Source organism: Coturnix japonica, chromosome 1 (assembly GCF_054131305.1).
Source record: "Coturnix japonica strain WE chromosome 1, WE-NBRP24, whole genome shotgun sequence".
Lineage (NCBI taxonomy): Eukaryota > Metazoa > Chordata > Aves > Galliformes > Phasianidae > Coturnix > Coturnix japonica.
In genome coordinates, this window is record NC_140663.1 from 49,988,752 (window position 1) to 50,011,683 (window position 22,932).

Genomic DNA, 22,932 nt, shown 5'->3' on the forward strand with positions numbered 1-22,932 from the left:
GTTGTGATCAACAAAGTGTTGACCGTCCAGGTGCTGACTGGCAACTAGTGGGTGTCCCACAGGAATCAACACTGCGATCAGCACTGCTTAATTCCTCCACTGCTGGTGTGGATGATGGGACTGTGCACTCCTGGCAACTTTGTGCACAACACCAACCAGTGTGGAGCAATCAATACACTCCTTGTGTCTGGGAGGGAGTAATGCCCTGCATCAGTCCAGGCTTGGGGATCTTTAGAAACAAACTATGCAGAAAAGGGTCTGTGAATCTTAGTGGACAGCAAGGTCCATAGAGCTGCATGCGAAGGTAAATGTTTCTTCCTTTCTGTTTGGCACTTGCAAGACTGTTTGAATCAGTGCATCCAATTTGGGCTCCCCACTACAAGAATGATATTGACATCCTGGATCAAGTCCAGCAGGTATCATGAAAAAGGTTATGAGGCTGGAGAACACAATCTACTAGGACAGTATGAGAGATTCAGTATGCTTAGCTTGGGAAAGAGAGAGCCTGCCAAGACCTTTTTCTCTTCTACAACATTCTGATCTGAGGATACAGAGAACATGGAGCTGGGCTCTTGGAAGCACACAGTGTATAGAAAAAGGGCAGTGGACACAAATTGGAACATGGGAAATTCTGATTTGATATCAGGAAAAGAAATTTACTCTGAAGCTGGTTAAATAAATGTTAAAACGTTGCCCAGAAAGGTTGTGGAATTTCTGTCCTTGGGGAGGTTCAAAACTCACATGGACGCAGCCTGCAGCAACATAATTTAATTAGTCCTGTTCCAAGGTGATCTCTGGACTAGATGGCTATTGGAGGTTACTTCAACATAAATTTTGATTCTGTAATTCTATGATAATTCACTCGATTTCATAAATCTGTTCCCACTTACGGCATCCAGTTACAAAGGGACAAACTGTGAAAATATTACAAAAACTAAGATCTCACTCTACACATACAGTGTTGCTAACACTGATGGAGATAAGTTGAATAATGCAATAACTGGTTCCTTAAATTAATAAAACTTGTTGTTCCTAACACAAGAAGACCCAGCCACTCCTTCCCATCATACTGCAACAAGTTTTCTAATGCATCAATAAAAGTCATCTATACCCACTATACTAAAAACCAACAGATTTGGAAAATGAAAAGGGAAGAAACAGCAAAAATAGTGACCAAGATCCATGTTTCTAATATTATAGCATCTACTCCATACAAGCCAGCAGAAGGAAGACCTTTTTTTTCTCTATTATTGTTTGAAAGAAAAGGGGCATTAGGGGTGTCAGTGAAGGTCCTCATCTTCCTCTTGCTCATGTTTGTAGTGAACATCAGTGAAAATCACAAGATGACCCTGAGGAAACAAGAACATGTAAAATTACCTTAAATTTCAGATGGACATGTTTGCAGTCAGTAGATTTGACAATTAGACCCTCAGCAGTGCAGGAGACAAGCATGGCTTTGTGCTTCCTGAAATGCAGTTGACATCAGGGTACAGATTGGAACTGATGTTAGTTAACGCAGCCCCCCAGAATTGCTGGGTAATGCTAACCACAAGGCTGCATCTCAGCTTTCCAGTACTATGGAAAGGTCATAGTAGCGAGAGCTCATTCAATGCTCCTAAGACCTGCTGGGGACAGCACAGCTGCCTCTGTGATGTTTCCACTTCGCTGGGATTCCCCCAAAAGTCTAGAGGCCCCTTTACAATCATAATGCTCAAAGCATCCTGGTCTGGTGGGGGGTGTGTGTGTACATTTTTCATCCAGAGTGTGGATTTTCAATCTATTGAATGGTTAAAGCTTTACTATCAGCTATCTTTAGAATGATGCAACACAGCAATATGCACACATTTACAGACCTAAAAAATAATCAATATTATTTAACTAAAAGTGAGGCTCCTCACCTGATTCATTTTTATTACAGGTCCAACCAAGCTGGTGTAGGCCAAGTTAGGAAGAGGAAATCCTTTTCCTAATTTATCTTAAAGAAGGACAAATATAAATATATCTGTAAATAAAATACTTCGGAAGCATTTTTCAGTAGGAACTCAATTAGTTTTAAGATCTCCCTTTAATCAATCACCACTGTATCTGTGACGTATTTGCAAAGAAGCAACAATTCCCATGAAAAAGCAGTGGACAGACCTCTCAAAATCTCTCAGCTGTCTGACACTGCAGTCTGCCTTTGCTCCTTCTCAGACATCTACTCTATTGGATGTGGTTTCTGCTGTTTCCCACTCTGGCTTATTTGCCAGTTTCCTTTCATTTTATTCTCAATATGACCATCTAAGCCTGTGGGTCCCTCTTATTTTCATCCATTCCTACTTTCCTGGGTGAAGCCCCTTGCCTGCTTTTTCAACCATTTGACTTTTGCATCCCTCCTTTCCCTCCTCAATATCTCACCTCCTTCCTCAGCAAGATAAACAACTTGCCCTTGTTTATGCCCCCAGGCACCTTCTATACACTTCTGTATGTTTCTTTCTACTTGCACCTCTTTCTTCATCCCTTGCTCTCTGCATGTCACTGAGCTGATTTTCAACTTTGTTCTGCCTGGGGTAGCAGGCAGAGTGCAAATGCAGAGGGGAGTGATAATGTTACACTATCCTAAAGCCAGAAGATGCAGATGTGCTTATGAGCTTCCCAGGTCTGGGCCATTCTCTGGTTATGGCTCAACTCTGTTGAGATGAGACTCAAGCATGTCTGCCCTCTACTGCTGCACTTTGTTTGGAAAGGAGCTGAGACTTGCTCTGTTCCAGCCTTCGAAGCTGTGCACTCTCTTTAATGGTTTTGGTCTCACTTTCCCACCAACTGTACTCAGGAACAGGCCACAATCCTTACCATTGATTACTGGGATTACTACCCTCCGTAAAGTGTAAGACAGAAAATTCTCCACCAGTGAGACCTGCAGTAAAGGGGAAAATACATTTGGTGATTACTGCATGATACCCAGGGGACTGCAGCATGAGGATGGAGAGTGACGGTTAGAACTGCAAAAGATCAGAAACAAGATCTTTTATTGCAAAGAAAAAAACTGGTAAAGAAAATCTCAGGTTAAAAAAAATAATAAAGAAAGATGCTTTTGTTGTTGTTGTTTTAAATGGCACCTGGATGATGTGAATATTCTTCTCAGAAGTTCTCAGAAATGAACTGTGTTCTGGGTGGCATTAATTGCCCCCCTCTCTGGTGCTCTACTCCCTTCACTTAAAGGTGCAGGTTGGGTTGAGCTGCTGTAGAGTTGCCCTGACCAATTCTCAGTGTACAATGAATGATCTATCCAGTGGCATACTGTTTCTTTTACTCCCTGTTTTTTGCTCTCCTTTTATTTGCTTCGAGTGTTTCAAGATAATTCCTGAAGCTGAGCTTAAGCGTGACATTGTACTCATTCCTAATGTTATGTCTACTTAATCCAGCTGTGAATTCAGGCTGGCTGTCAGAAACTGCTAGAAGAAGTGCCCCATGCCTGCCTTTGTCCTGCTGGATGCAGAAGACAGTAAAATCAATTGTGATGGCAGACTAGGTCATGCAGGCTAGGCAGACACTTCTCCCTGTTTCAATTAATGTTGCATGGTAATAATGATATTTGGTGTCTCTTTTGACAAAAGAAACACCCCAAGAGTTGCTTCCTCTTACCAGAAAGGAACAAACAAGCAAAACAGGTAATGTATTTGAACGTAGAAAAAGCAGTGGCAGATGATCTCCAAGGCAGATGGAGAAATGTCCGGCAACAAGTTTGGCTGAACTGCTTTTAACTCTGAAGGGCTCAGCTACCTGGTTAAGGCACTGAAACTCTACTGAAACTGTTAACTTACCTTAGAGAAGCCAACAGCAGAGTGCAGCAGGGAGAACTGAAGCCTAAATGGAAGAAGTAAAAAAGGATTCAGCAAAAATGGTTTAGCACAGTCGTTGCTTGAAGTGAACAGTCTTGAAGAAACACACCTTTGCTCTCCAGAAAAAAGAATATATATATATTTTTTTTTCTTAAGGTGCTGCAGAATGTGTGTACAAAAACTGAATCCAGAAGCATAGCAGGCAGTGAGAATTTGCATTTCCTTTTACATTTTGTTTGTCCAACTTCTTGATTTCATGCTGATTAATGTATTTAATTTTGCCTGATTCTTGCATTTTATCAAACAGACGACTATTCACTTGTTGTAGAATTAATGAGATCTTTCTGAAATCAACCTACTTCTATAGTCATCTGTTGTCTTGGGTGACAACTACAAGATCTGTAAAGAGAAATCTCTCTGGAATTGCCATTTCCTGCAGTGGCTGAACTACACTTTCCTCAACATGATTTGGAAGAGCTGCTATCCAGTCCCAGCCCAGTCTAACTTCAATGCTGATGTCTGTGATACACACTCAGATAATTGTAAACTTAACTCTGGGGGAAAAAAAACCATGACAAAACAAACACATCATCCTGATGAGCGGAACACAGTCTCATGTCAAAAGTTTTGTGTGGCAGGATTCTTTTTTGAACTCACGCTGTCAGGCTCTGATCATTCCAAGTCCTCTTTTCCTGTTAAAATGGGCCAGTGACCAAAACTCAGAAAAGGCTGCCCATGTTTTTCTCTAATGGAAATTTAATAGGTTGAAAAATACAATATACTCTGGAATTCTGATCCAGCTTGCAGAGCAGGGCTACCAAGAAGAAACATGGATATTCCTGAAAGTCTGCACTTCTATACAATTACATATATAGGGAGAAAGCAGCTCTAGAACATCACTGAGTTTGAAGTGTGAGTAAAATTTGCTGAAAGCCAGCTGAAAACACATGACCTGTAGGTAACCAGAAAACCAGCAAGATCTAAGCACGATCTAAAAAGTTCTGGGCATTGTTTCAAATTAGAGACACTTCTAGTTTCATTTGTTTGACAGCATGTTGTTGTATCAGCTACGTAGTGTAATTGTTCCCTTCCCCACATGTAAAGGCGTACAGAGAGCTTGCTGTACTGCTCCTGTAAAGTGTTTTCACGATGGCATCTGTTTATGATGTTCAGACATGGCAAGGCAGCAACATGTAAAGGGCTTAGAATAAAAGACCAAATCTCATTCTCTAGCATCAGCACAGGTGACGTTAAGATACTGAATATGTTGAACACTGTCATTTGGAGGGGTTAAATAACCTTGAGATAGGGGTAATAACATGCTGTACAGGAGACAAAGTTATTCCCCAATATTATTATATTTTATCTGCACAACATAGATTAAATAGTCAAATGTATTTTAGAGCCTCTGTGAGAAAGCAGGTAACCATTGCTCTTTTTCTCATGGTGAAACAAGTGTTGATAGACAGAATGACATTCTAGTGGGTCCTAGTGTTTGAATCATTAATGTTGCTTTCTGAATTTTCCTTAATTACCTCTTCAGAAATAATGAGATGACCAGCTTCTGTTTGATTACTGCCAAATTGCTTCTGGTACTTGTTGTCTGTGGGGAAAAAACAAAACCATCTTCTGTGACTGTATATGTAGATACTGTCTGAGCTACAGACACAAATGTAATTGCTTTTTGTCATTGGAAGCACAATGCCTAAACATTATATTTAGTCAGTATGTATAAATAGTGAAATCATTTGTCAATTTGCTGCTTTCTGAGTGCAGCAGGGATTACCTGAGTGAAGTGATAATACTGCCCTGATTGCTTCCTTATCGTTAGTATCATTTAAATCCCTGCATGGCTGACTTAACTGCATTACTTTCAACCTAATGAAAAGATGTCTGGGGACACGCTGAACAAGAGAGAACAAGTTAGGAATGTCAGATAATCCCATTTGTATATATTACAATTTATTCTCAAATAATCATTCAACCTCCCACATGGGAAGAATGGGCTTCATAAACTGCATATTGTACCTGCATACTAAATTCTACAGTATGTAGTGCACATTTCCTCCCCGTGAAATGCAACAGAACAGTATGCACATTTGTGACAGGCTTGTATATGGTATATTAAGCTGATCTCTGATTTTTGAAGGACTTGAAAGATTACTGCATCATTTGTTCAGCCTCAGCACTGAATGTTATCTTCTAGTTCATGCTACTTACTAGATTCCCTGTAAAGATGTACTGGATGGTTGAATTTGGCAGAACAGCAAACACCTCTACAGACCCAGTGATCCATAGTCTGCATGTGTCTGACTGCAAACTGACAACAGGTGGTGATGTAGCCATCAGCTTCAGAAGCACTGGGCATGCAGTTAGGCAATGCAGAGCAATCTGTGGGATTTCACAGAAAAAGTGATGACTCTGACAATATGACAATACAAAAAAACATTGGAAGAGCAGCCTTCCAGAAGTCATTAAAATATACATATACATATACACATACACACACACATACACATACATATACATATACATATACATATACACATACACATACACATACACATACATATACATATACATACTCTTAGAGGACAAAAAATGCCACAACTTCATATCAAATGTTGCCATATTAGGTATTTTTAAAGTATCTTGTAAGTATATTAATGTCTTGCATTGCATTTATAAACTGTGCTCATGACTATTACTTCCCATTGTATACGATTTCCTGCAACCAGAAAGTACCTTGACATAGAGGAGTCTGCCTAGCACAACAGAGATGCCTTTACTTCAACAGGAATAAAAGGAGACTGATCTTGGAGAAGATGTCTACCATATAGTCTTTACAACTGTTTCAGAGACTGAAAGTGAATTTGGTACTCATGGGAGCAAAGAATGACTTCAGAGTAGCATGATATAGTTAGGAAGAACAATGAGTTATGAGGAGAGAACATGTATGTTTGAATCTTCCACTACTTGTAAAGCAGCTCAGCCTCCTTGTCTTCTCCAAACTTCTGCAAATATGTTACACAGGTAATATCCACAGCAGACATCAGCTACTGCTGGTTCTTAAAAGATCTGTACAAGCAGAAGTACCCACCTCAGGAAGAAAATTTTTCAGTGTGGCAGTAGTTAGGTTAAAAGCAGTAGCAAGCTGTAAACAAATGAGATCAATCAGGTCTTTATATGAGCTTAAAAATAAGGGATTCCTTGAAAAAAACACTTTGACTCTATTTGCTTTGACTCTAGGTAATCCATGTTTACATTTAGTATTTCCTTTGCACAGAATGATTCCTAGGGGAGCCACAATACTCTGTGGAAGAAAGGAGAGAAAGATTTCTTTCTAATGGATTATCTCAGAGGCTCCTACCAGACAGTGAGTACTTTAAAAGAACAGACCTGGCATCCTGCTTTCTTCCTGCCTTTGGGACTTTCTTAGATGGAATACAACAACTCTGTCAGATAGAACTCTGATCAAAATCTTATTTGCCCTTTTTCTGCTGACCACCATGATGATGTTTGCCAGTGCCAGACCCTCTTAGCAGTGTTTCAGCTAGCAAAACTTCTTGGAATCTTTGTCTACTAATGTTGTGGAAACAGCATTTCTGGGACAAGTTTTATATGTTCTTCACCCACAGCTGAAAGCTTACTTCCCCTGTATCTGCTTTTTGCCTTATTTTGCTGCTTTCAGCACAGCCAATACCTATGTTGTGGGCCTCTATGCTGCAGACAGTGGACTAAGAATTCTTTTTCCCATCTTGCCTTTTTTACTGTTGTTTGGAACTCATGCAGAGGAAAGCTTTCTTTGGTTATTTCACAGAATCACAGAATTATCAAGGTTGGAAAAGACCTAGAAGATCATCTAGTCCAACCATTACCAATACTTCCCAACTAAATCATATGCATCAAAACTCAACATTCAAATCTCAGATGGAGACTTGAGAAATGAGCTGTCCTATCTCTGTCTTCAGATTCACTGTTCTTCACAGAGTAACAGATTCATAGGGGTTGGAAGGGAGTTTTGGAGACCATCTCGTGTAACCTAAGGCAGGTTTCCTAGAGTTCCTGTATGTGAAACAATATCCTCTTTGAACACAAGTAGTCCCGTGCTTGCAGCCCATTTGGAGTTTTGTATGTATTTCTATTCAGTTAGAATTGTTGAGAAATAGGACCAGAGAGATCCTCAGGTGATATCTTAAAAATCTACAGTACCTTAAAGGAAATCCATTAAAGAAGTAAACGTAGAGATGCGTATGATGGATAACTGCAATATTTCAACAGTATACGTTTCAAAGAATTGGAAATGTTCAGTGAAAAACTGAATTCCATTTAAAACATATTCTCTTATTTAGCATCACCTATACGATGATTCCCAACTACATTTCATACATGCCTTGTGCACCAGCTCTGTGACATTCATCTCTGCCATTTACTGCCTAGAGTTGCCAGTTAAGTTCAGGTCTGAGGGAGACTTTGACTATCTAAAATGATGAAAAGAAGAAAAAATGTCCTGGTTCAGTCTTATAAGTGGTAGAATCCTGATCTGGATCTGTGTGACATGGCAAACATAATCACAGTATCACAGAATCATTAAGATTGGAAAAGACCACTAAGATCACCCAGTCCAACTGCCTACCCATCCCTACCATGCCCACTGACCATGTCCCTCAGTGCCACATTCATACATTTCCTGAGCACCTCCAGGGATGGTGACTCCATCACTTCCCTGGGCAGCCTGTAAAGAATCAGCCTCCTCTGCTGACCATTCATGCTTCTGGTATTTGTTATTCTATTATATACAAATTATACTCACGTCTTTGGAGATGGTGATATTAAAGACCCCTGCTCTGTAGTAAGCCAGTGTAGCAGACTTAAGAAAATAATTGGAGACTCCGAAGTAGAGCATGGAATCACCTTTGTTTGGGAGACCAAACGGAGCAGGCACAAAGGGAGGGTCTGTGTGATTTCCTACTGGATAGACTGTGCCCTGCAAAGAGTCATTAACACACATACTTATACTTGTTAAGCATTTGTATTTGTCAGAATGCATTAGTAGTGGCTGAACAGAGGGAATTCTTATTCTATCTTATTAACCTGAAGATAAAATTGACAGTAAGTAAAACCTGAAGCACACAAGAATTTCTTGTATGCCCTGAAAATCAGCAAATTGAAGTTCTTTTGAAAAAAAAAAAACAAAACCAAACAGGAATCACAGAGAACCTGGCCTCCACCCTTTCCAAATCTGAATTTGAGCACTGAAATGAAAATTCTGAACTGCCACCACCAGTCAGAATAAAAATCCTCTAGACCAGTCTTCTTCTGCTGCAAAGATACAGTTGTTGACTTAATCTAAGAATGACATTTAAGGAGATTCCTCAGGAACTCCTCCCTACCTCCTGAAAAGCAATAAAAGTAGTGTAAGAGGGAGACACAAAGGAAACACCCAACTGTGATAAAAAAAAGATTGAGAGTTGGAAAACGGCAACTTAAAACCATCAAGGATCACTTTGTTCCAAGGAACACTGAAGACCAATCACTTCTTTTCCTGACTCATCTGTAATCTCATAATGGGTGTCAGCATGTTGAAGTTGCTAAATACTCTTAATCTGTGTATATCTTCTTTGAAGAAGGTCTGCTGGGAAGTTCGGTGTATTTCTTTTTCTCTCTTTTCTTTTCTTTTCTTTTCTTTTCTTTTCTTTTCTTTTCTTTTCTTTTCTTTTCTTTTCCTTTCCTTTCCTTTCCTTTCTTTTCTTTTCTTTTCTTTTCTTTTCTTTTCTTTTCTTTTCTTTTCTTTTCTTTTCTTTTCTTTTCTTTTCTTTTCTTTTCTTTTCTTTTTTCTTTTTCTTTTCTTTTTCTTTTCTTTCTCTTTTCTTTCTCTTTTCTTTTCTCTTTTCTTTTCTCTTTTCTTTTCTCTTTTTTCTTTCTTTTCTTTTTTTTGTTTTTGTTTTTTTTGTTTTCTCCTGTGGATGGTGTTTCTTGAATAAAATAAGCAGAGAGAGAGTTTCAGCTGTTATTCTAGCATGCCTTTCTAAACTGAAGCCAGTGCTGAGAGCAATTGGGGATGCTCTACATTACAAGGATGGTTGAAGCTGCTGGATCAACTGAGTGTTGCTGGGATATCTCTTGCCAGAAAAGGTGAAAAATTAGTGAGAAAGGAACTGCTGTATTTTGTCTGTGAGAAGTCTTTTTGGTGCATATATAAGACAACGACTCACCCCAAAACGATCACTTTGGATTGTAATTACAGTGGTAGGGATTGTAGATTATATATCACTTATTATAATGCACCTCTGAAGGGATTCAACTGAAATAATTTATTTTGGTGAATTAACCAGTGCAGCTACTATATTAAATAAACTTGTGCCTTTGGTAGCAAGCTGCTACCAAAAACATTCCAAATCCTTATTGCTTTTCTGACTCAACAGTGAAGGGGCTGAGCAAGACTGTAGTGAAAAAAAGAAATGAATAAATGCAGAAGAGGATCTGAAGAGACTTTGAGAGCACAGAGATATTAATGGCGAATTACCTTCAAATCCAAGTTAATGTGTGATTTGAAGACTGCTGGAGAACTAACTAGAGAATAGTCTATTTGTGCAAAGGCATCTATTTGGCTTAAGACTAGAAAAAATAACAGACAAAAACAAAATGTGCATTATTACAAAAGCATCATAGCAGTTAAAGGCAAAGGTGTTCTAGAAATGATGAATCTGATGAAGGGAAATAGTGGGAGAAGGAAGAAGAAAATAAAAACTTGCAGTAAGAGAAAAAGTGAGACTGCACCTTTGGAAAGTCACCAGTTCCTCCAGTTATAGGCCTACTTCTCTTGTTTCACAACTGAACTGACTCCTCGGAAATCAGCTCTCACACAGCGCAGTATCTATATACGGTTTAGTAGCTTGTAGCAATGGTAATGGGAGCAGGGTTGGACTAGATGATCTTGTAGGTCCTTTCCAACCTTGTGATTCTATGATTGTTTTGTGTTTACAACTTCAGCCTGACCTTTTTTTTAATTGGAAAATTCACACTGTATAAATAATTAGATGGTTTTAAAGAGAAACGGTGAGTTCATACAGAGATTATGAACTCCTCAGTATGATAGCACAGCCTTCAGTAGCCTTGAGCCTGAACTATTTGGGTACCTGCTATGTAAAGAACGTTCTTCATAACTGTGATTTTCAGTAATATTTCCCAGTGTATGGCATAAAGCCATTTTGAGGAAAGGAAAACAAACACAAGTCTACATACTCTGCTACTGAATATGCAGCTATATCCACAGTGCAAACTGAAGAGTTGGAATGCAATCTCTGACATTAACACATAATAATATATATTTTACGTCCATATAATATATTCTATAATATATGTAATACCATAGGAAGATTACATGAATTAGAATTAGTGAGAACTACGGACAAATATTCTAGTCTTGAAAGAGAGGAAGAGAGGAAAGGAGGGAGGGAGGGAGGGAGGGAGGGAGGAAGGAAGGAAAGGAAGGAAAGGCATAATTTCTTCATAATTCCTGCATAATTTCATTATCTCACTGACCTCAAGTTTAAAACATGATGGGCTTAGTTTGTGAGATCCTGCAGGACTGCAGTGCATGACTGGATTTTTGTTAGCTTTTTAATGGATTACTGCTAACTCAGATTTTCTTATGTCCACTCTAGTGAGAGCATAAAGGATAACAGGGAAAATGTTCATCTTGAAAATCTAAGAAAGTAATATGGGTCAGCTACAACAAACTGAAAGATTACAGGTGACCTGCTATGGGCACAGAAGAAATCTGAATATTGTCTATAAGGTTCTTGCAGGAGATTTCTAAGAATCTGAAATGGACTAACTTAGAGGACAATGGCTCAGTCTTTATGTCTTTGCTTTTTTGTTTTGTTTTGTTTTGTTTTTGTACTGTGAACACAGGGGTGGATTGGCAAGTGATAAAAACACTACAAACTGTGAAAATTACTCAAAAAGCTCAAATCAGCAGCTCACCCTTCTGCTTTCTAAGCTGTGCATCCATCACTTGTATTTTGTATTTGATATTTAGGCATATCTATAGGAAAAGAGAGAGAAGTCAGCAATGTAAGGGCTGTATTTGAACTCCTCCCTTCACTAGCTGAAATAATCTTTTCAAACTTACATTTTCATTCAGTTTGGAATGAATGGCCTTCTCAAGATAACCAGATAGGAAGCTATAGATCCAGCTGAAGAAAAGGAAATGAACACAAACACTTTTTACCATGGACTGAAGTCTCTGAAATATAAAACCATAGAATCTTCCAGGCTAGGGCATCAATGTCACTTAGATTAATGAAAACCAATTACCAATATTGGTAGACGGTACCAATGCTATGAGTTCTGGGTCTTGTTGGAGCTATTTAGAAGGTAATCATCTGCAAAGCTGTGAATATTAATATTAACATGCTGATAACAGCCACATTTTCTCTTTAAATATAACAAAAGGCTCTCTAGAAAGTCAAAACAAGGAGAACTACAAAAATTATGTCATATATTTTTTTTTAAATATCAAGTTTTGTAGTTAAATTGTAGGTCAGCTTGTCAAAATGCATAATGAATCCAGATCCCTTCCTGCAAATTTCCATTTGCCATCTTGTAGCATTTAATGTAGGCAAGTGTCAAATTTTTCAAATGCAGTACATCTAGTCAGCTCATTTTTTGGCATGTGCACAAAGAAATGATGATTAGCCACCCTTCACATGCTCAGCAAAGGAGACTGCTTACAACAAACAGGCCTTTAAAAGTCTAATTTGATCCTTCAGTAGTTACTTGGATCCTGAAAGGCACAATTTGAAAAGTGGCCTTTATGTGACAAACTCCGCTACTTCCCCCAGAGTAATTAGAAAATCTTCTATACATAGCTAGCATACATACCTGGATCCTTCATTTAACGTGACTTTTACACTACCAATGCTCAACTGGCAACTGTGCAGCAACACAGACAAGTGGCCTGTGTTGTCCCGTGATACTTTGAAGACAACTGCAATGAACAGTTCTGAGATGGACAGGGTAAATCCTCCTTGGTCTTTGCTACTTAGAAAAACAAAACAAAACAAAATAGAAACGAATCTCAGTCAGGGAAACATGTCCTCTAAGGGAATACTTTAATATACTACCTGTAAATCAGTTTTGAAAGGACTACTGGCTTCTATCATCAAGAATGAATTATGTTTTATTTTAGTGATTAAAGTGATAGAGATCATTGTGAAAGGATCTTGGACCTTCTGCCTTTTTGGGCTGCTTGGGAGATGAGGAAAAGTTTAGCTACTTAGGTCTCTTGCTGCATCCTTAACTCTGTTCCTCCTTAGTAGGAATCTGAATTCATTGGTTCTAGGCTTTCGGGAGCAAAGTGCCTGCCATGAGATTCTGGAACTCACAGAGTGCACTGGGACACAGTGGAAAGAGAAGAGGGCTACAGTGAGATTTGGGAACTCAGGAATAATACTGAAAAAGCTGGGATAAAACCCATCTTACTGACCCCAGAAACAGCCAGGTAGGCCTGGTTTGTCAAGGGTCTCCCTTGAAAAGCTGACTTTCAGTTGGGATCTCTTATTTTAAGCTGAAAGCGGTGTATTAGGATGAGGGAGTGGAGGGGTTGAAGAGTAAGGCATATTCAGGATTTGTTTATACTTACAGCTATGTACAAAACATAATATGGAACACAACAGAATAGACTGTTCCCTCCATCCCTCAAAAAGGAAAGAAACTCCCTTCATAACCATGCACTTCACCATGGCTTTAACTCCCTCCCCCAAATCCTGCATGCCAGTTCCTCATCTCCTTTGCAGTTGGTGAAGTCCTCAGAGCTTTATATTTCTGGTGTGTTCTTTAGATCATGCCCCAGTCCTCACCCTGGACAAGAGGGAGAGGTAAATTAATGTTTGGGAGCAGCTGATGTGCTCTGCTGAACACAGTATCCTTTTCCTCACAATGCCACTATGACAACTACATACAGATTGCGACCACAGTGACAGTGCTTTCCAGCTACCAGTACTAAAACTGAATACAAAACTTTGTGTACGTGCTCCTTTGAAATCAGGACATACTGTGAATTGTGCAGCCTGGTGATCCATCTTGCTGTGCTATCTGGCTTGCAAACAGAGCAATGCCTACTGCTGTTTCCAGGTATTCCATTAACCCCAACTGTAGAGATTAGCACCTTGAAACCTTTTCTGATATCCCAGATGTTTTGGCCCTCCCTCCCCCTCTTCAAAGAAGGGAAGGAAAAAAATATATTGTCTTAAAGAGATGCTGAGATAGAAAAGTGGAAAAATCTGAATGTGATGGTGTGATTGAAGATAATCTCATACTGTACAGGCTCATGAAGCCAAGTCATTTATCCACAGTGACCTGAATTGTAGAATTTTCTAACTTCTGGATGTTTGGCATTGTGAAAGTACTCACCTTATAAAAATGATCACTATGGAAGACAATATACACTGTAGCAACAAGTAGATAATTAACTACAGAGTCAACTTATTGGTTATACTCTACCAAAAAAAATAATTGTTGTCATTTTGGTCCTGTATATACAACTCATACCATCTGGACAAGCTGCGCATGCTAACAGTTGTCTGACTTGATGACTCCCGAGGAGACATACCTGCATTTGTTGCAGGAAATGCTTCCCTCTCAAGAAGTTCATACAAACTGTTTTTTAAATGCTTATATCAGACTTAAAAAAATGATAAGTAGCAACTAAATTTCTGAATTACAATTCTAATTCCACTCCCAGAACTGTCTACCAACTCCAACTGCACTGTATAGTACTTACAGTAGCCATGCTTTCAGCCTCCAGTCTGCACTGATTGTAGCAGAAGCATGTGCCACTGATAGACTAACACCAGTGTCAGGAATAAAGGAAGCAGAAGTTTCTGGTATATCTACAGCATCAACTTTGAACCTACAGAAAAAAAGGAAGCAGGACATTAGACTGCATGTTAAAAGGTTAAGAAGGAATATTGATGATTGAATTCTTCTGCTATCAAAGGCAAAGTCTATGATTTCCTTCCCCATCTATATCCCTTTCCTCATCTCAGCAAAAGGTCCTGGAGCTGCTCAGTTTTTCAAAATCAAGTCTTACTTAAAGACTTCCCCATGAAAATGATTTTTCCTGATATTCAAAGACATTGTGTTGCAAATGGGTGTGTTGAACTGAGCTGCACATTGTAAAGGTATCAGCTGCAATCTTATCATATACTTGACATTCCTCATTGTTTCCTGCTACCTGGCAGAGATCTCTGAAACAACTGACTTTCATCTACTTTCCCTGGGAAACTGGCTAGTTTTAGTGAAAATGAACATAGTTTTCCAAAAACAGCTCGGGCAACATTAATTATTAATCCTGTTTTCAGTGAGGTGAGATTAGACTGTGTAGGGAAATAACTCATTGGGAGAATGAATTGTGATTTTGAAGATCACTCCAACTTAGTTTGGAAGGAACCTTAAGATCTTCTGGATCATGTCCTTGATCCAAGCCAGGCCAAGTAAAGGTCCTGTTCTTTTAAGTCTCGAACATCTCCAAGGATGGAGATTCCCCAACCTCTGTTCTCACTCTGCTTCTCCTCAGCAATTTCTTAACTTCTAATTGGAGATTTTCTTGATGTAACTTGTGCCTGCTGCCCAGCATCTCTTCACTGGCTCCACATTCTCCATAATCAACACCCAGCAAAAGATGTACAGTAAGACATCACCCTGTCCCCCTCCCCCCCAGTTTTTTCTTATTCAGGCTGAGGCTGTCCAAATTCATCTTTCTCAGCTGTGCAAAAGTTAAGGTCTCCAGGATACTATAATACAATGAATATAAGCAATATATTAATATATTAGAACATTACTAAAATATTTGATGTTAATAGAGGATGCGGGCCCTTATCCAGCAAAAAGTATATGAAGTCTCCCAGATTGTTATTTCTTGCTCTGGGCAATTTATAATAAATAAAAATGATATGAAGAAAAAATGAAGTAAAATACTATTGGGCAGCAGAACTTTACTTGGAAGTAATATTAAAAGGTCAGAAATTACTGTTTGTTTGGTTGGTTTTTTTTTGGTTACAGTATATTGAAAAAGCTTAAACAGAAAGATGGGAATGAAGGCTGTAAAACAACATGCTTTTATATTACTTTCCTTGCTTGGAAATATTGTAGAAAGCTCCACAGGCCTTTTACTTTACAGGCTGTTCCCAGTACACAACTTTCCTCAGCAGGAAATAAAAGTAGAGCCTTACCTAATGAAAATGCTATTATAGCCATTGTAAATCTACCCAAAAAGATTCTGCAAAAGTTATCTTCCTGTTCCATCAACTCAGATACATCATCCCCATATGCACATTTTCCTCTTACTCTTTCATGATGGCTTTTCCCTCATGAAACTCATTTCAGCAGTTAGATGAACCATTAAAGTTTTGTACTGAACAACAACAAAAAAGGCTGCATAATTATTACTACGGACCTGTTTCATCCTAAAACTTTGAAATGCAATTCCTTCACTTACCTTGAGATTGTATAATTCACCTTCACAATTGAGAAACTCTCCTGCCCACTCCAACTTGGGAAGGTCTCTTGCAATACTCTTTGCTTCAGTAGTTCTATCCCAATCTTCCTGCCTGCAGTGGGACAGAGGAAATAGATACCCTGCAGGCCACATTATGGCATGCAAAGGTCTAGATATACTGACAAATAATTCAATCACTTTTAACACAGTTCTGGAAACTCTTCTGCTCTTAAGCCCTTACCTAGACCTCTTTCCAACTACTTACACATCTGCATCTGTTGCCCCCATATGAATCATTTAGTTCAAGATCATGATGATCTTGACTTGCATTTTACATTCTAGAACTCTTACCCATTTTTTGAAACTGTTATACTTCCTTCACTTCACACACAGTGTGGATAACCTTGGAAATACTTGGTCATCACATTTCTCTCAGACTGTCTTACACCTGTTGAATGAAGAGGCCTGTTAAGAAGTGACAAGATGGCCAACATGCATAGTCCTTACTTAGGTAAGAAGTGTGAACATATGCATATGAAGCGTTGGTATGTCAAACACATTTTTACAGGAGTTTCTTTAGCTTTAGAGCCTCACAGCTGCTGAATAAATAAATATATATACATATATACTTTTTCCCCTTCCAGAATTCAGTAAGTTAAAAAAAACCAAACAATTACAATAAATGATAACTCATTATGATTCCCTGGAAGTTCCCTCTTCAAAAGCGAAAACACAGGCTCTTTCTGACAGAAATACCCTAGAGCTCACTTATGGTTCTAAATGAGAGCAGCCAGTGACCTCAAATGGTCCTGCCAAAATGAGAGAGAGGGGAGGATCTACTGACTCAGCCTTAAAATCTCATGTTAAAGGAAAATACACAAGGGAGGGTTGTTAGAGTAGTACGGTCAAGTTGTGGTTGGACTTGATTATCTTTAAGGTCTTTTCCAATCTAAGCAATTCTATGATTCTGTGATTCTATGACAGGTACCACACTTTTCAAATACAAGAAATACCATTGCCAGAGTCACTGTCAATATCTGTTCTTACCCCCAATGACTAACACAGGGTTAGTCTGTACGTCTGGCACTTGAATGCCACGCTGAATGTCACAACTACTGCTGGGCTCATATTAAGAAATAGGCTGAATTTTCATTTCTAAAGGCAACAGAGATGCCTAGGGAGTAATTTCACTCGCATTTCATCAAAAGATACAAAGAACAATTCTGTTTTGGATAACTGATGTTTGTCCCACACTTAACTCCTCAAAAGCCTTAAAAACAATGTTCATGCACAGAAATAAGTAGACTCGATCCTCTCTTTCATCTCAAACTCATAAGCCCCAAGCTTCTACTTTTCATCTCACAAGTCCATTGTCTAGCTGTCAGTGTGTTGAGTACATAAATGATGATTAATCCTTAGCGTGACCCAGCCTTTGTTGAATCTGTACCTTGTTAACCTTTATTATTAATATTAATTCTGTAAACAATTGAAGTTGTACTGAGTGCCCTCCACACCCACGCACTACACCTTCAGCAGGAGGCAGGGAAAGCTAGCCTGAATAGAAAGAGTAAGGAAAATACACTGTAGAGGTTAGGAGTGCCATGTACAAAATCGCTGATGTTCTGTTAAGGGTCAAAATTACAGCAGATGGTTGCTGTAAAGAACAGCACGTGCAGATTCTATCTCACCTCAAATAGAATGACAGTGAAAGTGTGCAGTTACATGTCCATTCCAAGATTCTAAGCTCCCCCCCACCCCCTTTTTTTTTCTTATTATATGTTAATTATTTTCAATTAAATATTGCACTTACAATCAAGATTTTAGCACTTTTTGAAAAATTATGTGACCATCTCATTCTAGTTCTAAGACAGCAGATAAATATGAGAAGTGTGATAGAAACATGGTTGGATTGCAGGAGCATGCAGCCCCAAATTCAAGGATAAATTTGTACCCCGAGTCCAAAAAAGAGACAAAGAGAGAGAAGGGACAAAGGGCGTTCTGCTATGAGGTGACAAAAGGAATATATTCTGTTGCAGTATTTAAGGACCGGGCTTGTACACTGCACCTCTTTAAAGAACTATATTCTGTACATAGAATATTTATTTTAAATTAACTTCTGGTAATCTCAGACATACCGTAGTCCAGCCCTTTCTGAGTAATTCTCACTTTAAGACCAGGATTAGCTTCAAGTTGTAAAAACAGCAAACATGGCAGGAAAGAATACCACATCTTTCGCATCTTCTCACCTTTGTCTCTGGGACCTGTCAACAACGTTTATGATGCAAATGTGATTGTAAATGACGCATACCATGAGTCACAAAAAAATCTTTATCTGGCATTGTTCCCTCAAAGAAACGTGGACAAGGGTGGATAACCATGAGAGGTTTAGCTGATGATTTTACTGCACAATGTAGTCATAGTGGGAGCAGTGATTAACTGGATAGCACTTCAGTAGGCATCACCTATTGGTGAGGTTGCATGGTTCTGCTCCACTACTCTGTGCTTTCCTTGCACCCATGTTTTGGCTGGTTTATTTTACCATATTCTAGCTCATGCAGAGTGAACATGACAGAGCAAACAGCTGAGAAACGTCTGTCCTAATAAAAGCCAACACCCTTTTCACATACATAGACAAACTTCTGACTTAATCCAAATGCTGATCAAATCAGCTCATAAGAGGGGAGTGCAATGGTTAATTCAAAGCATGTATTTCACATGGCAGACTACAGTATAGCGAGTGTGAATGCAAAGCAAGTAAGCCACTACATGGTGGAACACAAACACAAAACACAGCTTCAAAAGAGCAGCGACAAATTAGTTTTTATTTTTCTTTTACACTTACAGAAGTAAAGTTTCTTCATTCAAAACTTGCATTCATCATGATTTTCATCAGTGACAGGCACTGTTCAATTCCCTAGAAACTGAATGTTGTTTCACATGACAACTCAAGTATTCCAAGTGCTAAGTGAAATTTTTATTAGGGGTCTGTGGTGATTTTATACTGGCCTTAACACTGAGGAGACTAGATCACACTCTTCCAACATGTAAGACTGTGATTGTAGTATCTGCATATGTACAAAACCAGAATATATACAAATGTGTAACAAAACAAAGAAACATGCAACTCCCTACCTCCAAACCTTTGATAGTCTTACTTCTTTGTTGGAATTAATACTGATGAGGCCAGACTTCGAACAGCTACAAATCCAGTATCTACCCAGCAGCTCATAAAATACTGCTCTTCATGGGACTTCTGAGCTGTTAATAGACAAAAAGCTTTATCAGTATTGTTCTGATAGTAGTTTTCTGAAGGAATGCTTAAAAATCATAGAAATCATAGATAAAAATAATAGAATATCATATAAATCATAGAGTACTTATGAAATCGCCCCAGAAATTCTATGCAGGAAAAGGTGGCTTCAGGAAAAAAAAAAACAAGCAACGGATAAATCTGAAAATATAATCCAAATTCTGACAGATATGGAAAATTCCTCTTTAAGTGGTCTTTCCATCTCTAGTATTTATGCTTCTTTGATTTTCTCTATTGTAACCAACACAACATGGAGAATTAATTTAAGGTAGCAGTGTTACATAAAACAGCCACCTGGAGTCACAGACCTTAACACTTTTCCAAAAAAAAGGTCTTAGCTTTTCTTGCAAATGTCACCTTTTCTAGCCTAATTCTATGGATTCAATTAAAAATACATATAAAACCAAAAAGACAGAGTTTTCTATCATTAAATAACACAGACATGTATGAAATATTTACCTAATTTATCTAAAAGGAAAGCAGGCAGCACTAACATAGGTGAGGTTACCTCACTGTCATTGAAATTCACTCCCACTGAGGAACAGAAAACAGCAACCTTAGTTAACTACTTTGCTTTGAAGTTACACACTATTGTTAGGCTCTTAAATGTATCCCAAGCGTGAAGCTGAAAGAACAAACTGAACTTCCATGGTGCTAGAAGATGGTATCATCACATACTGTTTTCTCTAATCAACAAGCTTTACTTTCACACTCCAAAGCTGATATTTACGATTTCATCAAAGACCAAAGCCTCTGTCATATGCCAGGGTTGATTGTACAAGCTTAGTCAGATGACCACAACAGACAGAACTAAGGAGATGGAAGATGCCAGCTGCCTGATAATCTGAATCAGAGCTGCCATTTTCACTGCTGATGACAACAAATGATAGATAAATTGCTCTGATTTTTATCTTCGGTAACTGAGCACAAATCAGGCAAATCCTCTATATAAATAATTCTCTTAATGCTTTTGTCTTTTCAGAGATAGAGTGTTCAAGTATTGTATATAAAGAAAAAAAGATGAAAAACTGTTTTGCTTCAGTCTGCGTACTTATCTCACCCTAATGAAGTACATTACTGCCCGGAATGCAAACATTAGAGGCTTCCCTCATGAAGCCTGCAAAAGAGTTTAAATAAAACTTATATTAAAGGTAACCACTGAAGCCTGACTGAGAATCAAAGCTTTTGATAAAAAAAAAACAAAAACCCAACAATAACAAAAAAAAAGTCACTATTATTGTCTCGTACAGATTTAACACAGCCATAAAACACAGTATCTTAAATTGATCAACCTTTAGAATATCCATGAGAAAGAATGCTGTCAATGTCCTTGTCTCGGCCCTGCACAAACTTCTCAGTTGCTGCCCACAGAAGAATTTTTTTCACTCCTAAAGCTTCAGGGGAGAAATCTCAATAGTTAAGAAACACAAGAAAAACAGTCCTCAAATGAAGCAGTAAAAAATTAGTATAATTCCAACCTGGACTCCAGAAAGAGCATTTAGTTTCACAATCTCTTTGCTGTTAGCGCAGAACTGGGATTAGACTTTTCAGTTTCTTCCTTGCTCTGTTTCTTCCAGTTACTCAGCAGCAATAAGTATGCTTTCCACAGCTCACTCTGCAATATCAAATCAAAATGACTCAATAGCTTCATGCTTTTAACCCTTCCTATACAATGATATTCCATATGGAAAATCACTCAAGGGAAAAGGAATACAACATTTATATGGTTAGCAGGAGGGAGATACTGCCTGGAATGTTTAAAGTATCCAACAAATGATACAGACAGAAGTTTGCTAAAGGACATAAAAGCAGGTATCTGCTCTCTACTGCCACTGGAAAGCCTTGGAATGTAGCTGCCAGAGGGCAACTAATCTGTGCTGGAAACACCTATAGCTGCAGTGCCTACACAGAACTCGTTGATGATAGATAATTATGTTGAAAGGCAGTTGTCTGATGAGCTGATGGTAAACAAGAACACACTTTCCACCGTTCTAACCCATTTAGTTTGCATTTCTGACCTCTATAACTGTCCTGTCCTAGTACCTGAACTGGGACTACTTGATTCACTTTTAACAAAGTTCATTTAACAAGTCAGTGCTCTCACAGTGCATGCTGGCCTCACAGCTAAGAGTTGCAAAGGTGCTGCTAATGCAGAGATACCAAACTCTGTTTCTGAGGTGTCACTTCAAAGAATTTTGCTCTGCACGTAGCTCAATAGTGATATATATAGCACATAGTTCAATAGTGAAAAGAATTATATAAAGAACAAAAGTGTTAAGGTGCTTGTGAGACGTAGTTTGATCTACAAGGACCTTAAGATTTCCTTGATAAACTTATAAACTCTTATATAGGACAAGATTGCCTAAGATATCTAAGATCATATACTCTGTGATTCAGGTTCATCTCCAATCTGAGGTTCTCACATCATAGCTGACAGCATTGGAACAAAGACAGTATAGCAGCCAATTGGTCCTGAAGGATGTTCTGAAGGACATTTCCGATTCAGACACCTCTGTCATTTTTTTTTTTTTTACAGCCTCCAGTAGAGGACTACGTTGATGTTTGGTCAAGAATGATGAAGGAAAGCAATAGAAATTATACTCCATATGGAGTATGGATATTATAGAATTATGCTCCATATGGAGCACATATTTTCATCAGGTGTAGAGCAGTTAAGAGCCACAAAAAGAAACGTAGGATGCTGCATAAGGGCCAGCAGCCAACCTGAGATGTGAAGCAGAGCCTCACTAAAGGTATTAGCTATACAACAGTAGTATAAAGGAAGATTTAGGTTAGATGTTAGGAAACAATTCTTTACTCAGTAGGCAGCGCTGCCCAAAGGTCTGTGGGTGCCCCATGACTGGAGGCATTCAAAGCTGGGTTGGATGGGGACCTAAGCAGCCTCAGCTGGGGAGTGGCAGCCCTGTGCATAGAAAGGGGTGGGAAATCAACAATCTTTGAGGTCTCTTCTGACCTAAACCATTTTACGATTTTACGATTTCAATACTTTTTTTGTAGAGCGCCTTGCCCAGCCTGAGCTCAGTTTGATACTTGATTACTGGAAACTGCAGAAATAATCACAATGCTGAAGAGATACAAAACACCCCAGCCAACCTTCTCCAAGACTCAGGAGAGCGGTTCCTGACAGGCACAGCGCTCGCAGTGCCCTCACTGCACTTAGCTGCCACAGCGCTCACAGCCCCTTCCCGCCTCATACCTCCCCGCCACGGCGCGCCACTCGTGCGCATGCGCAGCAGCGACCCGCTCGCGCCGCACCACGGGCGGCGGCCATCTTG

The 22,932-nt window shown here is 38.9% G+C and overlaps 1 protein-coding gene across 4 annotated transcripts; it reads right to left on the minus strand.

Annotated features, from left to right (window-relative positions):
* Positions 1-753: 753 nt before the first annotated feature.
* On the minus strand, positions 754-22,923 carry LOC107314456 (BPI fold-containing family C protein-like). 4 transcript variants are annotated; one of them, XM_085539546.1, is made up of 18 exons: positions 21,115-22,923; positions 20,096-21,030; positions 19,459-19,584; positions 18,462-18,587; positions 16,327-16,438; positions 14,611-14,739; positions 12,711-12,866; positions 11,959-12,022; positions 11,811-11,871; positions 10,348-10,439; positions 8,635-8,808; positions 6,922-6,975; positions 6,042-6,212; positions 5,357-5,424; positions 3,804-3,846; positions 2,833-2,896; positions 1,899-1,975; positions 754-1,349 (listed from the first exon to the last, which is right to left on the minus strand). In XM_085539546.1, the coding sequence occupies exons 4-18, from the start codon at positions 18,562-18,564 to the stop codon at positions 1,281-1,283; spliced, it is 1,437 nt and encodes a 478-aa protein (XP_085395672.1). In that variant the 5' UTR covers positions 18,565-18,587; positions 19,459-19,584; positions 20,096-21,030; positions 21,115-22,923; the 3' UTR covers positions 754-1,280. The 4 variants fall into 4 exon arrangements, with proteins under 4 accessions (XP_085395672.1, XP_085395668.1, XP_085395681.1 ...); XM_085539542.1 differs by lacking the exon at positions 20,096-21,030; XM_085539555.1 differs by lacking the exons at positions 19,459-19,584; positions 20,096-21,030; positions 21,115-22,923 and adding an exon at positions 16,678-16,774 and having other exon boundaries at positions 18,462-18,585.
* Between the last annotated feature and the right edge of the window lie 9 nt (positions 22,924-22,932).

Excerpts from the sequence above, each read along its gene's own strand:
- LOC107314456 (XM_085539542.1), bottom strand. The coding sequence starts at position 18,564 with ATGCGAAAGATGTGGTATTCTTTCCTGCCATGTTTGCTGTTTTTACAA. Across the intron at positions 14,740-16,326 it reads GTGAATTATACAATCTCAAG|GTTCAAAGTTGATGCTGTAG; the intron begins GTAAGTGAAGGA and ends TTTTTTCTGTAG. Across the intron at positions 12,023-12,710 it reads ACGTTAAATGAAGGATCCAG|CTGGATCTATAGCTTCCTAT; the intron begins GTATGTATGCTA and ends CCTTTTCTTCAG.